Source organism: Periplaneta americana, chromosome 3 (assembly GCF_040183065.1).
Source record: "Periplaneta americana isolate PAMFEO1 chromosome 3, P.americana_PAMFEO1_priV1, whole genome shotgun sequence".
NCBI lineage: Eukaryota > Metazoa > Arthropoda > Insecta > Blattodea > Blattidae > Periplaneta > Periplaneta americana.
In genome coordinates, this window is record NC_091119.1 from 176,309,915 (window position 1) to 176,330,306 (window position 20,392).

Here is a 20,392-nt window from a genome sequence, read left to right on the forward strand (position 1 = left end):
TCCTTAGCACCTTATTCTCAAACACCCTGAACCTATGTTCCTCTCTCAGAGTGAGAGTCCAAATTTCACACCCATACAGAAGAACCGGTAATATAACTGTTTTATAAATTCTAACTTTCAGATTTTTGGACAGCAGACTGGATGATAAGAGCTTCTCAACCGAATAATAACACGCATTTCCCATATTTATTCTGCGTTTAATTTCCTCCCGAGTGTCATTTATATTTGTTACTGTTGCTCCAAGATGAACACTAAATATAAACATTTACATAGAGATAAAACATTTTACAGGAGAAAAAGTTCGTCCAAAGGGCTGGACTCTTGAAGAGTACCCAAAACGCTCATTGCATTACCGCGTTGAATAGCAATACTTAAGCGTTGACGCAAATAAGTAGTGCAACGGCGATCACCAGTAATGGAGATCAAAATTTGGCCGATTTGAGATACCAAAACTTTAGCGTCATGACTGCATGGACCGAAGGTCTCCACAGCAAATGGGACAAAGATATAATTGTCTAAAAGATGAGCATATTTGTTGACTTTCTTCTTCACGGCTAATTCAGCAGCAGATGCTGCGCGTCTGGAGGTATTCGGCAAGTGAGATGGAGCTAGAGTGTCAACGCAAGTGGAGTCCCAAATTAAAGATTTTCCTCTAGACCATGGAATTAAGGTCAGACCATCGGGTCGTTTACCATCCGCGGGACTAATACCTGGTGGTTCCAAAAGAGACGGGATGCCACAAGAAGTCAGAGATCTTTTAATGATATCATTGAGTGATGTATGTCTGGGAATGCGCCCCTTGCTCCTCTCACAGCTGAGTGCATGATGACCGTAAATATCAGCAATTCCCCCGCAAATACATTGGTGTAATTTATCTCAAAACTTACTAAACGTCACTTGTATCGCTTTGCTTCTGAGTGCCTCAATTATCATGGTGATGCCCATAACCAGGATTGCCAACTCACGACAAGTACGATCTCGGATGAGTTACATTCGGTACCCATGGACTGAGTCTGAAAGTATAAACAATAAAATAATTAATGTATATCATAATGATAACAATCAATCTATAGGAAAGATAAAGATAGCAGGGTTGATGCGCTCCGCCACATCTTCGCTTGTCTCGGAATAAAAATATCAGTCGTATGACCTTCCCTTCTAACACCTCACAGTATCTTATCTGCAGTGAGTTACTGTTTTATTTCTTAATGACGATCAAAGGTCTTCGCACCTGCGCCGGTTACTAATGTCGTGTGATTCAGATCTGGTGTGACATTCGTGATAACACGGTGGATCCGGTAAGTCTTCACTTTGATCACGGGTAAACATTTGTAAGTGTAATTAGGGTCAGTTTCAATATAGGAGGGCATAATATATTGCAATTTGTTAAGCTCTGCTGTATTAGTAAGAATAAGTAAGAAGTTGCAAAGAAGATACCTGAATATCTACAATGATTTCCATAAATTAACACTATCTTTACTATGTAGCAACTAGTCGATTACTAATGCTAACATTTCCACTCAACCTTCTGTCTCGCTACGCACCACTCATGGGACTGACGTCTGATTTGTATTTTATTATTGCATTAGCCGTACCCGTGCGCTCCGCTGCACCCGTTAGAAATAAATATAAAGTAATTACATAATTAAAATAAGACATTTGATCCAGGGAACAGTCGTGTTTGATAGAAGGATAAATCGTTTAATATGTTACTTAATTCAAATTGTATTTAAATAATTAAAATGCGGTCATTTTGGTCCAGAGAGCAATCATTTGGTGCAATGACAATTCCTTTAACATGTTTCTTAATTGTTATTACATGCAACCGTAGTTTAATGAAGATTGACATATCATTTAGTTTTAATGTGTATACTTTATATTATTTGCTATGTGTTTCAGAAGTTACTGTAATAACATTGTAGAATTATGTCCATCTAGAGAAACTACACTTTCCAATGGTGAAATAATAATTAAACAATTAATTAGCTTCCGATATTAAATCATACAAACACAGAAACATACTCTTAGGCTATGTTAAATAGCTTTCGAGTGTTGTTGTCCAAGGCCCCTTATAGACGAAGTCATTTGTTTTTATTTCAGTACAGCACCTTAGATGGCGTTGTTATTGCAATTTTAAAACTCATTTACCTCATTAAATATCAGTCCTATCAAAATTTTGTATAGAATACAACTTATCGGAAATTATTTTTAAAGAAACGTTTGTTATGTAATATTTTTCATGAAAATCAATAATAAGCGAGATATTTCGATTTATTTAATTCAGGTCCCCTTATAACCCCCCTTTTAAATAAAGTATTTTGAATGCCATATAGCCTAAAATCTAAGTTACAACGAACTTAATTTATATTCTAATTTTCATATAAATCGGTTCAGCTATTATCGCGTGAAAAGGTAACAAACATCCAGACAGACAGACAAACAGACATACAAACAAAAATGTAAAAAAAGCGATTTCCGGTTTCAGGATGGTTAATTATACATGATAACACCAATTATTTTTGGAAAATCGAAAATTACCAGACAAATTTTGGCTATAGATTTATTATTAGTATAGATAATGAAATGATAATGATAATGAAAGATGGTATAGCTTTACATATATTTATCGAATAATTTCAAGGAAAAATTGTTCCGGGGCCGGGTATTTACATATATTTATTATTATTATTATTATTATTATTATTATTATTATTATTATTATTATTATTATTATTATTATTATTATTATTATACCAATTTCATTTATTCCGATTTTAATGTTTTCCAAATTGAACAAATAATATATAAATATAGTACATTATTAAAATGTTATCGTAAAAATCATCTCAAATATAAAGAAGAACATGTTTATCCTCCCAGAAGAAATTTAGCTGAACCTAAATGTTACTCAAACACTGGAATAAATCACAACCAGAGTTACGGGCCAAAGTTGCTGTTGTTGTTTAGTAAACTGTCCGAAGACAGGTCTGAATCTCACGAGTGATACCAAGAAGGCACCACTTATGAGGTTATTAGGCCAGGAGATAATGAGGTAGGGTGACCACTTCATTTCCACTTTAATTGTATACATCGTCGACTAGCTACATATTCTACTAATCAGACTTCAGATGCATACAAACAAATTGTTCTTCTTCCGACACATATCGTCAAGTGAGATGTACTGCCTGAATAAATAATGAGAGCGACGGGCGGTGTGTACATATTTCAGAGCCAAAATCACCATTACATTCTACAAAAAATTACCACTTAAATCCAATTTCATAATAAAATTTCAAATAATAATCCAGTAATAGATATAAATGTAATCCATCTCCACCAAAACATAAACTGCACCTTGACCTGAAATAATTTATCAAATTAAACTAAGAACATTTTTAAGATGTATAGTACATATCAGCCAGAACCTCAATCAGAGGATAGGGCCAAGGTTATACAACTCTATTTTGATAATAAATCCTGACCTAGGTTATTTTGAGTTTTTTTTTATAAATTTAAGGGAACCAGGTAGTGATTAGAGGTCAAAAATCCGATTTCTTATTTTGTGTTTTAAAAAAGTACAAAACTTGCTCTTTAAAACAATATAAATACTCTGGGAGGTATTTCTGGAGGTAAATCCTTTAAATAACCTCTTTAAATTTGACTGTGCATGTAATTCATATATCCTTCTGTTTTTTTAAATGCAGTTTTCCATAAGTTGACATTTTTCAAACGTAAGTGCATTTTTCTCTGAAACTACTGAATCAATTTACATAAAATTTTTACAGTGTTTTCTGCAGCTTGTGTACTACATAGTAGACCTACGTGTTTAAGAATATCGCAGACATAAGACGAGAAAAAATACATTGAAAAAAATTGCAAAAAATGTTAAATGAAGTTCAATATTTTTCTGTTTCACTAGGGGTGAAATATTTAACTAAATTTTGCTTTAGTATTTACAATACACATTACTATATAACTTTAAAAAATACAAGGTATATGAGTGAAGATTGTAGAAAGTAATGTGCACCTGAAGAATGAGGTACATTTAACAAAGTGGGAAAACAGGTTATTAGTTAGGGCCTTTCTTTTGCACTTGGATACGAAACTAAATAGTTGTATTTTATACCACTAAATTGAGAATGATTGATTGTATCACATGGCAATTTTTATTCCACTCTGAGCACTAAAAGCCTAGAAATATTGAACTAAATTTTTGTAGTGAAATTTTTTAATCGCACAGGCATCACTACCCAGTTCCCTTAAGCAAATTGTTTATTATTTATGTCCCTTTTCCTTTTTCGTTTGCTTAATTTCAATATACAATTTATTCATTCCAACTTATGTTCTCTTCCTGACTTGATTGTCTACATCTTCGTAGTAATCTCTGTTCTGTAATAATTGTATTGGTTTTGTAATTTTATTGAAACTTCGTTATGTTCAATTTAAGTTAGTATAAAATAGTTCGGATGTAAAGTAGAAATTATATATGTTTTCACGTGTTAATTAACTAGGTTGCCTTGTTGACTAGTTAATTAACACGTGAAAGCATAAATGTAGTACTTTATATTCCGAAGTGATATAGTGTTAAAATTTGTGTAATCAAGATATAGGCCTAGAAAATAGTTTTTATAAACGCAAAATAATTTAATTAAAAAAATATTTAGGATTCGCGGAACCTCTAGGACAGGGATGTAAACATGGGGAAAGAGCTTGTTCCCCTCTCCACAATCCTCGGCCTTCAGTGACGTATCTGTGACGTTTCGTAAGCACACTGAATACATATTATCCTAGATAATATATATAACAGATAACTCTTAGCTATGTTAAAATCGGCAGCACTTTGAACAGAACAACCGCCAGGATCGCCACCCGTCCGCCGTAAACGAACACGAGATGCCAGTACAGTCGCTAATGCAATTAAAATGGGAATTATGACGTGTATCCTTATGTAAAAACTAGATGGCAGCGTAGTAAACGTGACAAAAGTTGTTAACCTCAAAGCCTATAAGGCCGACCTATCTGGGTACATATGATCTAGGATATTATATATTCTCGCCCTACCATGTCCAGTGACTCGAGGGTTGAAAGGAAGGGATGAGTTATGTGTTCCGGCATGTGACGTCTACCACAATTGTAGCACAGTTTTGCATCCCTGCTCGCGGAACCTTTTGAAAAACTCATTTTAACATATCAAGTATAGGTTGGGCATTCTATTTGATCAATATTATAATTGAAGTGTAGCAGGGATCGTGAATGAAGAAATTAAGTTTTTTAACTAAAGAATGCATTGCGGATAGTAGCATTGAGTTGCTTCCATAAGGGGCAATGCTGTAATTTTTCTTGCAATTTTTCTCTAGCAGTACAGATACGCCAATAAAATTTGGAGCTCCCGAAAAATGCGGAGGCAAAATTGTGCGCTGAGCAAACGATCTTGGCTGTGACGTGTCCTGTACAAAGTTTTGCTTACAACACATTGTGCATAATTTTCGATAATCATTTAAAATGGAACCAACACATTAATTACCTTTGTAATAAATTACGTAAAATAGTATATTATGTTGTTTTACTGAGGAATTACTTGTCAATAAGTTTATTACGCACAATATATTGAACTTTATTTCAATCAGTAATTATGCATCGAATTATAGGATGGGGTAGCTCATTTAAATCCTATTTTAATCCACTTTATTTATTACAGAAGAAAATAATTAAAATATGTCTTCATAAAACTATTGATTTTCCATCTCAAAATTTGTTTTTAGACTTTAATGTACTTAACGTAAGACAAATTTATTATATTGTATTAATAAAATTCATACATAAAAATCGAAATAATTTTGAATTGTATTCTCATAGTTACGGAACAAAAGGTATGAATTCTTTAAGATTGTTTGAACCAAAATGCAACACTGTTACAGTATTTAATCATAGTAGTAAATTAGGCCAAAGAATACATAACAAATTTATATTTAAATATCCTAATCTTGTCAATTCTAATAGTTCTAGTATTAAATTTAAAAAGTTATGTATGGATTTTATAAAAATTGAAAAATTGTAAATTTAAATTTATATACTATAATTGCATAGTAGACATAAGACAAATTGTATTGTATAATTATTAATTTCAATTCAGGAATCCGCCCCTGAGCACGAGTTCTACTCTTTCAGGGGCGAGCTAAAGTTTTTCTGTATATATTATATTTTATGTTACAATTATTATCAAAATAATAAATAAATGAAATAAATAAATAAATTTGCAGTAAACAAGAGCCCCTGTGGACATTAGTGCGAAATTGTTGCCTACACAGGTTGACTCCCATCAAGACTGGCTTCAAATTTTAATTCCGAACAAACTTTGGGAAATTACGAGAAGTACCTATCACTAAAGCGAACATTGGTAATCGAACCCTATTTCGTTGAATAAGCTCGAGTTCTGCCACTGAGTTGTCGGAGTCTTCAGCTGTTGCGTGCAGAGCGATCAGCTGTGTAAAGAAACATACAAGCAGAGAAGCGACGTGGCAAAAAATCGTTGATAGCTCTCTCTCTCTCTCTCTCTCTCTCTCTCTCTCTCTCTCCCTCTCCCTTGCGACGCACCATGCATGATATGAGGAAGCGTCCAGGCATCGACCTCGTGCCTGCGATATGAAAGTTCACTCCCCGATATTATGGGAGAAGTTCAAGGCCTTACAATCCAGCTGAGTGGGCGAATAATACCTGGGGTGCATGTTAGACAACCTTTTAAAATATTTAAATGCGACATGAAATCATTTCACTGTTCCGATTTTAATTTGTGATTATATTGACTACATGTAAGGAGCTGGTAGGTAACTTAATAACAATATGATGAATAACTGTTTAAGGACGTGGGAAGGCTGATAGTAGGTGATGAAGAATAAAGTGCATATGATTTGCTGCTGATAGCCTATGGTGTTGTTAGAAGAGGAGACGATATTGAGGGACATGCTACTGTAGCTAAATGATAGCTGTGAACAGTATCGCATGAAGCCATATGAAAACAAGATGAATATGGTTATCGGAAGAAAAAATAAGAATTCAAACGTGTGTATTCAAAATTAGGCAGTAGAGGAAGTGGACAGCGCCAAATACAGATAGTTTATTTTACGAGAAATTCTTGTATTAAGGGTATATGTACGTGAACAACCACAAATATTATCAGAAAACGCAGACTCTATATTTCTAAAATTTTATTAAAAAAAATGAAGTCACAATTGGACAAAAATTACAAGGTACCACAATAATACTTATTAGAACTTAAATATCTGATAAAAGTACAAAAAGTTGCTAATAATACGTTTCACACCAGTTTTATCAAAGTATGAAAAAAACAAAAAAAAAATCTGCAGTTATATCATTTGGTAACCATAACACTGTTATGGTCTCTCTGACATCTTTAATATTTTTCCTGCATGTAATAAACACTTATTTATGAAAAGTAGACTACTCTCAGAAATATAGAGTTCTTTATTTTAACACAATTAATTTTTAATTTGTCCTGTCTAAAATATATTAAAATTTACGTAATGTTTTGTGACCTAATTTTTCTATTTTGAAAGAAATGGGTTTTATTGTAGTCTACCTTTTGCATTAGCACATGTTAAATCAGAGTACAAGATTTTAGTATTTTATCTCTAATAGTTGTTGAGTTATGGAATATGTGTGAAAATTGTCAAATTTTGGAAAATTTCATTTAAAGTAAAGAATGAATTAATAATGTTTTTTTTATACTTTTATCATATATTTAAGTTATAATTAATTTTGTTGTGGTACCTTGTAATTTTTGTCCAATTGTGAGTTCATTTCCTTATAAAATTTTAGAAATTTAGAGCCTGCATTTTCTGATAATATTTGTGGTCGTACACGTATATATACCCTTGGACCAAGCGGCGGCAAAATTGTGCGCTGCGCAAACGACCTTGGTCGTGACGTGTTCTGTATGAAGTCCCGGGTTCCTACGTATAACAATAGGTATACCACAGAGTCGGTACTCGGACCATTTTTGTCCACAATATATGTCAATGATGTTAACCCCCTTGTTCTCCTTGTATTTTCTTTGTTGTCATTGTCGTCTCCTTGTTCTCTTTGTTTTCCCATTGATATCTTTGTTTTTCTTCTTGTAGTACTCCTTCCCTGCTTGCCTTCTTATTCTGCATGTATTCCCCTTGTTCTCCTTGTATTCCTATTGTTCTCCTTGTATTCCACTTATTCTCTTTGCAGCCCTCTTGTGCTGATTGTCTTCCCCTTATGTCCATTTATTCTCCTTGTATTTCCGTCTTTCTCTCTGTGTTTCCCTTATTCGCATTTCTTCCCATTTCCAGATCTAAATTATAATTTGAATTACTATTTAAAATAGAATTTAGTTGCTTCGTGCATTGTTACTTTGTGCGTTGGTTTCCTGTTTGTGACAGGTTGGATTACGCAAATGTAGAAATGGCAAATCTGGTTTTAGCGTAGGTAATGCGAGAGAATTTAAGATGAACAACGATTCCTCGATCGCTGGTTTCCATATCATGAAACATTCACCAGCGCCTCTGAGAAAATGCACGCGTATCAGGGAATGTAAAGCGGAAAATGTGGTGAATACATGATGGGACACCGGATCATTTCCTGCAAAATCTTCTCCGCCATCTTGATAATGTTTTCGTGGACAATGGACAAGTCATGTTGGAACTGTTATTTGGTCTCGCATTCACATTGTATTAATCCTTTACATTTTTCTTGTGGCGACATGATGTTCAAGATTAGTATCAGTGTATTGTTGAAGCTCGCAGCGAACAGCGATTCAGTATACTCGTGCGCGGAGGGAGCTCGGAAATATTGTAGTAGAGGCATTGATTGACACCGACATCGCGTAACAGTGTAATGTCGGCGAATATTAAAGAAAACAGCTGAGCAGTAGTAAACCTTGAAGCAAACATTGAAGATATCTACAAGAAGTTGGAAACTCTACAGAAGGAAAACGACCAAATGGAAAGTAAGATGAAATGTCTAGAATATACCTGCACAAACAGCGCTCAACGAGCGCGCACGCTCCTTCGGAGCGGGAGAGCTGTGTTTGCCGCTCGCTGAAACGGAAAGCAAGATACATCAGAATGACATAGACTTCCTATAGGTAGAGGAGAGGGAAACGACCACTCAGTTATCTACTGGAGTGCATTGTGTAGGCCTATTCTCAGTAACTGTTTCACGTTGCTTATCTACTGCTACAGTACAGTATGGAGGAATCTAAAAGACGGAGCATAACATTTAACGATTTGCAGCTCGAACTTATTGATCTTCAATGTGACCTAAGGGCTAAAGATCGTTTGAATAATACTACTAGCCTGGTTGAGTTTTACAAGACTAAACATTAGCAATAATATCCACGATTACACAGGCTGTGATTTTTTTTAAATATTTTAGTAGGTTATTTTACGACGCTTTGTCATCTTAGGTTATTTAGAGTCTGAATGAGATGAAGGTGGTAATGCCGGTGAAATAAGTCCGGGATCAAACACCGAAAGTTACCCAGCATTTGCTCATATTGGGGTGAAGGAAAACCCCGGAAAAAAACCTCAACCAGGTAACTTGCCCCGACAGGCAATCGAACCCGATCCACCTGGTTCCGCGGCTAGATGCGCTAACCCAGCTATGGGGACTATCAGCAAAGTAGGGAGGGCAAGTTTCCTACTCACCCCACATTCGTTTGATTGGCAGGCGAGGGGTAAGGCAGTTATTTTGCTAAGTCAAGTGCAGTGGTGGATTCGACACACTTTGCGCATCTGTAATTTCTCCGCTGTTAGATCTTTTTTCAAAATCTTTACAGTCTTTTGTTTGTATGAAGTACATGTGTCACACAATTATTACAGCCGCCTACTGTGATTAGGCAAATTGCATACAGTATTCTTCAATTGCATAACCATTTCTTTATCATGTGCACGAAAAATTCTTTAACTGCCTTGTGATCGACATAATAAATTGTTTGTTTTTAAAAACAAGAAAGAAAAAAACAAAGCTCCATTTTCATTTAACTGTACAATATATTTAAAAATATAACGATCAACGTAATAAATTGTTTTGTAAACAATAAAGAAAATAACTAAACTCCATTGTCATTTAAGTTGAAAACATATTAAACACAATATAACGATCAACATAATCAATTGTTTCTTTGTAAAAACACTAAAGAAAGTAACTAAGCCCCATTGTCATTTAACTTTAAAATATATTAAACAAAATATATGAGATATGAATGAAACGAAATACTACTGTAGGCCTATACTGCTGGTTTTCATTTTTTGTTGTTGTTGGGCCTCGGAGTTTCTTGTTATTAACTAAAAAGGATATATTTGGCTCTAAAGTAGTAGTAGTAGTAGTAGTAGTAGTAGTAGTAGTAGTAGCAGTAGTAGTAGTAGTAGTAGTAATCCGTGGCGCTACAGCCCATGAAGGGCCCAGACCGACCAGCCGGCTGCTGGCCTCACGTCCATATGCCGAAGCAGAGGTGAACGATCATCCAACCAGAATGAGGTATCGTGTGGTTAGCACGATGATCCCCCCCAACCGTTATAGCTGGCTTTCGCAACCGGATTTCGCTACCTATCGTAGCTCCCCAAGTGCATCACGATGCTGGGTGGGCATCGGTCCCATACACTGGCCGAAATTTCATGAGAAAATATCTTCTCCCATGAGGACTCGAACCAGCGCGCATTCCGTAACGCGAGTCCTAGGCAGGATGCCTTAGACCAAGACGTCACGGCGCGGGACTAAACCGTAATACTGAAACTAAATGCATGTCTATGATCCTATTACCTGGAGATACTTTTGGTCATATTTATTTTGGAAAAAACTGCCCACAACAGTAAGTTGAGCCAAACATAGATACAATACGCATTGCAAATGTGCGCAGGTTAGGTAATTGCTTCTCTGGGGGTATTTAAAGAGATCTAATCCATTAAATACTTTATTGGCATGCTCCTTTGCAACTCTGTAGTGGCTCTGCTGCTTGGGTAACTTCAAATACGAATGGATTGTTGAACAGGCACATCTCCTTGTCCATTGCAGTTACTTCTGGAAACCTTTCTTGGAAAAAGAATGCATCAAATAGGCCTAATATGCACTCAAAGTTTTAAATAAGTAAGTTCAGTTCCAGATATTTAATAAAATAATAAGTAACTAAACCCCGAAAGACAGAAAATACCATAAACATATTTTGTTTTGTATCTTTTCACAAATATTACGAAAATAGCTTTTCAAATTGTAAATAAATACTTGTAAGATTACCAAAGTCCGCTTTATGCTTCCGATCAAAGTGGCGTTTAATATTGAAGCGTTTTATATGCGCAAGTTTAAATCCGGATATTAAACAGCACACTTTCTTCTTATTGTAAGTAACAAGAAATTCTTTCTGCCACTCTTTCTGAAACTGACGTCCCGAGATCGAAGCTATACCCGTCACTGAATGAAGCACCAGACGGAGGAGATGGTCGGTGGAGCGAGGTAAGGCGGCTTTGAGTGCAGTGGCCCTTCGGAGCCATTTTTCCCCATGGTTGCGCTAACCGTTACTCCACAGGTGTGGAAGGCTGTGAAAATGTTTGCTATGTTTGTCTCAACATTTATATTGTGAACAACTGTTTTCTATAATCAACTTTAATAAAAGCAGACATTGAACTTCTGTAACGGATCTTTCATTACGATCAGTAGGCTACTGTTCCTTTCAGCTGCCAACAGCATAAAACCCCGTTTTGATGTGCCGATAAATAAAAATATAACGAAATGATATTGCACATTTAAGTTGCTATAGCATTTCTATTATTTCTGTAAAATAAATATTTATTAATTAATAATAGTCCAAAATAGAGTTGCAAACACTGAACGGGAATTCATTTCATAAACACTCGTAATAGTAGTATTTCCTTTTGTGTATATTTTGTACGAGATCCACCCCTTCTTCCAGTCCACCCTTATACAGAGCGCAGCTAATATCTGCATTCCGCTCATGAGCGGTGAGCCGGCTCGGAGAGCGCAAACCTTGTGCAGGCCTGCTCTAGAAGATGATCAGAGAAGAAAGAACTTCATATTTTTTGGAATCGAGGAAAAGAAGAAGGAACAGGTATTCGAAACATACGAGACTGTAATGAAAGTGTGCTGGGATTGGTTCAGGATTGATGTGAGTGATGGTCAAATGAAAGAAGCATACAGAATCGGAAAAAATGGAAATAGACATATTCTAGTTAAACTCTCAAGTATAATGGCAAAAGGAAAAAAATTGAGCAAACGGAAGTACTTAAAAAAACTCTAATTAAACTGGAACATGATTTTGAATGTGAAATAAGATGCAGGAGAAGAATATTGATTCCTTTTAAGAAGGCTGCAAGAAAAAATGGCCATTTCGCTAGATTATACGGAGACAAATTAAAGATAAACTAGTGGCTTGTGCAGCAAGTGCTGCAAGCTAAGTTTATTTGACGTTCAAATAAAATTTTTCCAGATTTATTTTCAGTGAAGAATACCAGATATTTTGAAAGTTATTTACTTCCATAATAATGAAACATACTCCCTCGGAATTGTTTTTTTATGCCCAATACCTTTTCTTGAACTTATCCACCTTCAGTTTTTCAGTTTCAACGCGAAAACGCAAGTAACAATGTCAGGACGATCAGTGGGTTTTTCATGTGGAAGCAAAGCAATAGCTATTTTAGGTCATTGTGGATTGTAGGTGAAAGTAAAAAAAAAGTCAGGTTTGCCATGCTTTCGAATAATAGACATGGCATCTTGGTATAGCTGCTGCATGTAGAGCGTGAAATGTAGAGGGTAAAATCATTTTATCCTGCTAAGAGATTTTGCTGAAATGATCGGGAGACTACAACATTTTGTAGGCCTCTTATTTTATCAGTAAGTAATACCTTTTGGTCTTTCTTTAGGAACTGTAATGTTTGCGCTCTCTCGACCCAATACTGAAGAGAATGACGCATATAAATATCTACACCACACCGCCATTAAGTATATGAAAAAGACCCAACCCCACTTAATTAATAACTATTACTTACTTAATTTTTGTAGTTATATATATATGTATATATATATATATATATAATAGATGCCACTCAGTAAATTTATAGAAATGAAAACCTAATTTAAGATATTCTCTACATCTAGTTACATAACACCAAAACGTTTCACTTTCATATCAGCAATATAGCATTAATATGTATAATTAATGAAAAATAGTCACATCATGGCATTAACTATAATAATATTTCATTTTAATGGTAATAATGTCATAAAACCAGCTCAAGTCTTGTAGATTTTAATATCCAATACACAGCTGTACTCAGAAAATTACACACCACAGAATCAGACACATAAATTACTTTTAGTAAGTCGTGAACTTTTTAATAATCAATTATTATATTTATTTCTGTATCGCCTTAATTCGGTAATAAATCTAATTTAATTTATTTAACTGAATTGAATTTGAACTCTAAATATGTCAGCAATCCTGCAGGTCATGGCCTTCGTGTAATAGCCTATTGTTTATTGTAGTGTGTTTGTGTTTTGTTTTAATCTGAAAGCCATTATTTCTCAAAACTGACGACATGAATTTTGGAAAATAGGAAAATGGTGTAGGAAAATTAAAATTTCACTGAAAACTACTATTTTTCTGAAAAACTTTGGGTTCCAAGCTTCAAAATGAGGGGTCATTTATTAAAATCAATTCAGCCGTTTTCCCCTAATTTCCATTACCAGTTCAAGTTATATATATGGATGTTTGATGTGGAATGCTGTTTGGAAAATTTGAACCATACAGAGATTAGGGCAATGAAAGAGGAGATGAGGAGCATTATAGTAAAACATGCGATGGAAGAACTATTTGAAAAATTAGAAGATGGAGAGGTCATCACACAGGAAAGAATAGCAAGCGATGGAATGAACCAGTCAGCGAGTAACATGAACCAGGAAGAGAGGCCAGCGACCAGAATAATGCATAGCGCAGCAACAGCAGCAGACGAGGATGTCAACAAGCGATTGAGGAAGAAACAAGAGGCTTGCACAAAAATTATGATGATGTCATCAGGCAGACAGGGGAGAACAGAAGGATGGCATGCAGGAGCTGAGAACAGCAAAAAGTGTTCGGTGAATGCAACTGGAAAAACAAATATGGGTCAGCAATTACAAAAGGGATCGAGAGATGAAGACGATACCAAGATAAGTAGTCAAGATTCAGCAAAGAACTGGAAGGGAGGAAGTAGCACTAGTGACACCGAATAGAGGTACATCAATGAGAGGAAGTAAGGGACAGAAATGTTACAGCTTAAGAGATTGGTGTGTGAGTGACAAAAACATAAGAAAGTGATATAGTGAAAATACAGGGACATCATTTTATTTTTACTAACATTTTTAATATTAACCTGGCTATACCTTTGGATTAATGGTTGCGACCCGGAAACACCGCTTGCTTCCTCCTTCGACGATTGAAGTTCGATGATTCTGGCGTAAAATACAAACAAATCACTTTACTAGGTATAGGAGGAAAGAAAAGTAGTTCATCCATTTACGTAAACTAAGAAATATCGCAATTTTGAGTTTGATAATTTTCATTAGGTTTTTGTTTAATCAAAATACAGTACAGTATTAACAATGAGTGTTTTTACTCACGAACTGAATTATCCATGCGAACGTATTCATTATGCAGTGTATATTACACTGTCTACAGCACATTAGCGTACAATGTAGAGAATGAGTTAAATTGAAAAATAATCATAATGTGGATATTTAAACACATTTTTGAAAATGGTGGCCGTTCATTTTGATACAGGCTTCAGTTCTTTTGTCCATATTATCGCACTGTAGACTATTACATCTAATTCCAATTATCAGTTTCGTCCTTCGTACTAGTAACTCATGTTGAAATAATTCTATACCTATTATACAAAAGAGTACCTTACGTAGGCCTACTGTAAATTCAATCTTCACTGCTGCCCGATCCGCACAGATAACATTACTCAGACATGCTATCTACTGTCCGTTCAAGTGATTGTGTCGCAGGATCGTAGAAAGGGGGGGGAAATCACGTGACAGTTAATTACTTTAATTTAAGTTATTTTAAACAGTTGCGGGTGAGGGAAATCGGGATGCGACGTAGGCAAATGGACGATAGTACCTTTGCGAAAATATGATTCAATATTGAAAGCCCAGGTGGCCCGGGTTCGAACCCCGGTCGGGGCAAGTTACCTGATTGAGGTTTTTTCCGGGGTTTTCCCTCAACCCAATATGAGCAAATGCTGGGTAACTTTCGGTGCTGGACCACGGTCTCATTTCACCGGCATTATCACCTTTATATCATTCAGACGCTAAATAACCTAGATGTTGATACAGCGTCGTAAAATAACCCAATAAAATAAAAAAATATTGAAAGCTCTTTCGTCACTGGAAAACGCGAACATATTTCTGGAACGTACTATACTCACTACTGTTTGTGTTTACTACGACCTTAAGGAAATTTTGACTGTATACGCTTGGTTCTGTGAGGAGAACAGTTCGAAGTTTAGTAGAGAGGGAGGGAGTGAAGTACATTCAAAAACACAGGTACAATAAAACTTGAAGTAAAAATAAAATGATGTACCTGTAGTATGCATGAGTGACAAAACTTAGGAAAGTGATGAAGTGAAATGAGTGATAGGGACATAAAAGACGGTAAGGCAAAGGAATAATAGTGAAAAAACATAAGATACTAGTAATGAACAGAGAGTGGTAATAAGTACGTAGTGATACAAATATAATATCGAAAGTGGAAATGGAAATGTAATGAAACTGTAGAAACTACTTCGTCTGAAAGTACTCAGATTGGATTAATGTGAATAAGTGGTCGGTGAACGTTAGAGATTCAAGTGAATAAATAATATAACAATTATGGAAGTTATGCGAATCTAGTCTTTCAGGTGAAGCTTCCTGTAAAGCAGAATTGAATAATTTCAAGGGAAAAAATTGTTCCGGGGCCGGGTATCGATCTCGGGACCTTTGGAGCTTCCTGTAAAGCAGATTTGAATAATTTGAAGGGAAAAATTGTTCCGGGGCCGGGTATCGATCCCGGGAACTCTGGAGCTTCCTGTAAAGCAGATTTGAATAATTTCAAGGGAAAAATTGTTCCGGGGCCGGGTATCGATCCCGGGACCTCTGGCCTGAAAGACTAGATTTGCATAATATATACGTCACTGTGTACGTTAACAGAAAACCACAATTCCAAGTCACACAGAGTTTGTGTGCACTCGATGTGGGTCTCTGGCGTTTCGTCAGCCCACGCGAGTTGTGTGGATATAAAGGGAAAAGTTGAGACGGTGTCGGGTGGAGTTCCCGGGTAGCTCAGTTGGGAGAGCGCTAGTACGTTCAACCAGAGGTGCCGGGATCGATACCCGGCCCCGGAACAATTTTTACCTTGAAATTATTCAATTATGGAAGTGTTCAACTAATGTGAACAATTGGGAACAATTAATAAGAGTGTGAGAGAAGTGATTATTTAGCTAAATGAGATTAGTAGGAATAAGTTAGATAACTAGAAATGGGAAGGGTAAATAGAAAAGAATGGAGGAAAACAGAGGTGAGCGACATGATAAAAAAGTGATCTGGGTCATTCATATGTGTTTAGAAAAGCGTAAGCAGAATATGTATCTAAGGAAGTGATGGCACCGTATACAGAAATGTGAAGGACCGATGTTAGCTGGAGGAATAAATATGTCATATCATATTATTGAAGCAAGTGCAATCATTTCTCGAATATGAGCGTACAGTATTTCAAACACAGATTTTGTGCCATAAATCACTTGATATTCCAAAGCGTCCACACTTGTGGAGTAACGGTTAGCGAGTCTGGTCGCGAAACCAGGTGGCCCGGGTTCGATTCCCGGTCGGGGAAAGTTACCTGGTTGAGGTTTTTCCGGGGTTTTCCCTCAACCCAATACGAGCAAATGCTGAGTAACTTTCGGTGCTGGACCCCGGACTCAATTCACCGGCAATATCACGTTCACCTCATTCAGACGCTAAATAACCTAAGATGTATGACTTGAAGCTTTCCCGGCTTTTGAAATAGAATAACTCTTCTCGGGTTCTCAGCTAGGTGAGTTGGAGATTCAGGGATGAAGAAGATGGCAGAGCTAGCCGTCGAAAGCTTGGAAGCTAATCTCCAACTCACCTGGCTGGGAACCCGAGAAGAGTTATTCTATATCACTTCATCCCTGAAGAAGATGGTAGAGCTAGCCGTCGAAAGCTTGGAATCTAATCTCCAACTCACCTGGCTGAGAACCCGAGAAGAGTTATTCAATAACCTAAGATGTTGGTAAAGCGTCGTAAAATAACCTACTGAAGAACAAGTTTGGGCATGAAATTGATGTTAATGTGTTCGATTCAAGAAAAGTTTCCACAAGCGACTTCAACAGTTCACTGAAAATGAAGGAGATTAGTTGAAGGATGTGGTTATTGAAAAGAACTTCATTGTGTAAATAAGCAAAATAAATACAACCACACAGGCGTATACAAGCTCACATGCAATAGTTGCGACAGTTTCTACATTGGACAGACAGGCAGATCATTCCAAACTCGATACAAAGAACACATTAAAGCAATAACCAGAGGACACAATACATCTACATATGCCGAACACGTAACTAATGCCAACCACATATACAATAACATAAATACAGACATGGAAATCCTACACATACGACTCAAAAACCAAAAACTGAACATACTAGAACAATATGAAATATACAGACACACTAAAACACACCCTAATCAAATACTCCACACACAGATCAATTTCAGAACACACACACTGTTTAACACAACTCTTCATCACACGAACGCACCCACACAACAGGCAGCGAAGTTGAGATGACGCCGAGACACAGAAGGCTCTGAGGATGGTGTCAAGTAGCACCGAAAGAGCTGTAAGCCGCACATGCTTACATAATTAACACGAGTAAGATCGTCATTTCATCAATTATTCAAAATAAAGAAATATAAATAAGCTATTGGGTTGTTTATATACATATTTGGTTCACTTTTTGAAGTTTTACACTTTGCTAGAAATGATACAGCAGGACATTAATCTATTTTTGAACCACATAGATGATATTAAACTGTTTATTGCAGTAAGAATCTGCCTCAAGATGATATGGATCACGCAGTTTGCCCTGCTTGGTGCTCTGTGCTTCGTACAACCTAGTTTTCAGGTGTGTATTGTTAACTCATATTTCGTTAATTTTTGCAAACATAGAAAGAACAATAATAAAACACGAAATCAAGTACAATTAACTGATAATTATATATCACATTGGACAGTATATGGATGAACAGACTTCATACGGTTTCTAGATGGGTCATTTGCAGAATTTGTATAACAAATGATGTCCATCAATTCTTACCCTTCCCATTATTGCATTTATAACGATAGAATTATAAATTCCTAACAGTAGTAGTAGTTTCAATACTAATGTAGTAAACGTTACAAGAATTATTTCCTTCATGTCAAATATTTCACGAGAATAAAATAAAATTCTCATACTGACAGCTAAAATGCCGTGTCCATACTAGTTAAGTTTTTTAAATGGAGCATGATTATGTCCAGATAAAGGTTCGTTTAATAATGTAATTGAGAAGAAAATTAAATAAACATTTGGCATTATCAAAACTTCTTCATTTATGTCTGAGTTTATATTTCCTTAAATATGATTACATAATTACTCTAGTCCAGTAAGTCAGTCAGGTCTGTTACACTATTCTGTTCCTATGGATACACAGTTGAAAAATAAATCCCGCAGATGTCAGCACAAGCCAAGATAATGCTCGAAGACCCACTTTGATTATACTGCTATGTTCACTCATTTTGATTTGACGAGTTTGTGTGTCAAACTCTTACTTTGTGTTTTAGTCTAAGCGTGCATTTTTACTCTGTCAGATCTGTTTGTGTTGTGTTTTCCACAAATAACAACATATAAAGTCAAGATCAAGAGGACATAATAGTACACGTGTCCAGTAGTTAAGTTGCTATTTTGAAGATTTTTAAGCAAAATCATTTTAGGTTTGCACATCCTTGTTTGCTTTGTCAAGTCTGTTACCTGTCAGATCTGTTACTCCATGTCATGTCTGTTACATCCTTCAAAACAGTACTGTAAAGCAAGGTGAATGCACAGTGGATGATTACTGTGTCAGAGACATTGCACTATATTAATACATGCAGAATATGCACTAAGTAGTACTTTAATTTTGACGTTCTCAATCGTCCATTTGTTTACAATTTTTGCAAATTACCCAGATATATTTATCTTGTTGTTAGGCATCAACGCCTGAATCCCCCACTTATGTTGCTGCCGTTGTGGAGTACGCTCCCTATTCAAAGCAGGCAAATGATTCCGCCTATGATGTTGTATCGAAGAATGTGGAAAACTACATAAATCTTATACGAAGTGCTGCAAGCAAGGTACGTTGATACCACGATAAACTCTTCTTTGAAAAAAGACTGTGTTTCATTTTCAATATCCATCCCCTTCGTGATCGTTTTCGTTCTTTTACATAACCTCCTCTTCTCTGCTTTTTATTCGCTTAATAATCCCAGATCTGAGTCAACCTTATCCTTCCTTTTTTATATATTTTTAGGTTTTATCCTCCTTCTGGCACTATTCACAATGTCATTTCCTCCTTCAAGAGCATCTGTTTCTCCTATTCCCACATCTCCTACTTCTTCATTCTTTAAGACAGAAAGAAATAATGTTTAGTCTATGTAATATTAATGTTAAAAGTATAAAATTATTAGGTACTAGTGGCTTGTGCAGCAAATGCTGCAAACTAAGTTCATTAGACGTTCAAATAAAAATGTTTCATATTTATTTTCAATGAAGAATACAAGATATTTTGAAAGTTGTTTCCATAATGATAAAACATACTCTCTCTGAATGGTTTTTTATGCCAAATACTTTTTCTTGAACCTATCCATCTTCAGTTTTTGAGTTTCAACGCGTAAACGCAAGTAATAATATCAGAACGATCAGTGGGTTTTTCATATGGGAGTAAAGCAATAGCTATTTCAGGTCATTGCGGTTTGTAGGTGAAAGTTAAAAAAAAGTAAGGTTTGCTATGCTTTCGAACAATAGACATAGCATCTTGGTATGGCTGCTGCATGTAGAGCTTGAAATGTAGAGGCTAAAATCATTTTATCCTGCTAAGAGATCTTGCTGAAATGATCGGGAGACTACATAATTTTGTAGGCTTTTTATTTTATCAGTAAGTAATACCTTTTGGTCTTTCCTTAGGAACTGTAATTTTTACGCTCTCCCGAGCCAATACTGAAGAGAATGACGCATATGGTCTAAATATCTACACCACACCGCCATTAAGTATATGAAAA

At 35.8% G+C, this 20,392-nt stretch overlaps 1 protein-coding gene across 2 annotated transcripts in view; it reads left to right on the forward strand.

Moving 5' to 3' along the window:
* The first annotated feature begins 1,165 nt into the window (after window positions 1-1,165).
* Window positions 1,166-20,392, forward strand: part of LOC138696854 (vanin-like protein 2) — a 45,371-nt gene continuing 26,144 nt past the window's right edge. The window contains exons 1-3 of one of the 2 annotated variants that reach the window (XM_069822301.1): window positions 1,166-1,298; window positions 18,142-18,221; window positions 19,325-19,468. In XM_069822301.1, the coding sequence (XP_069678402.1) occupies window positions 18,159-18,221; window positions 19,325-19,468 (207 nt within the window). In that variant the 5' untranslated portion in view covers window positions 1,166-1,298; window positions 18,142-18,158. The remainder of the gene's footprint in view (window positions 1,299-18,141; window positions 18,222-19,324; window positions 19,469-20,392) is intronic. The other variant, XM_069822302.1, reaches the window with a different exon arrangement.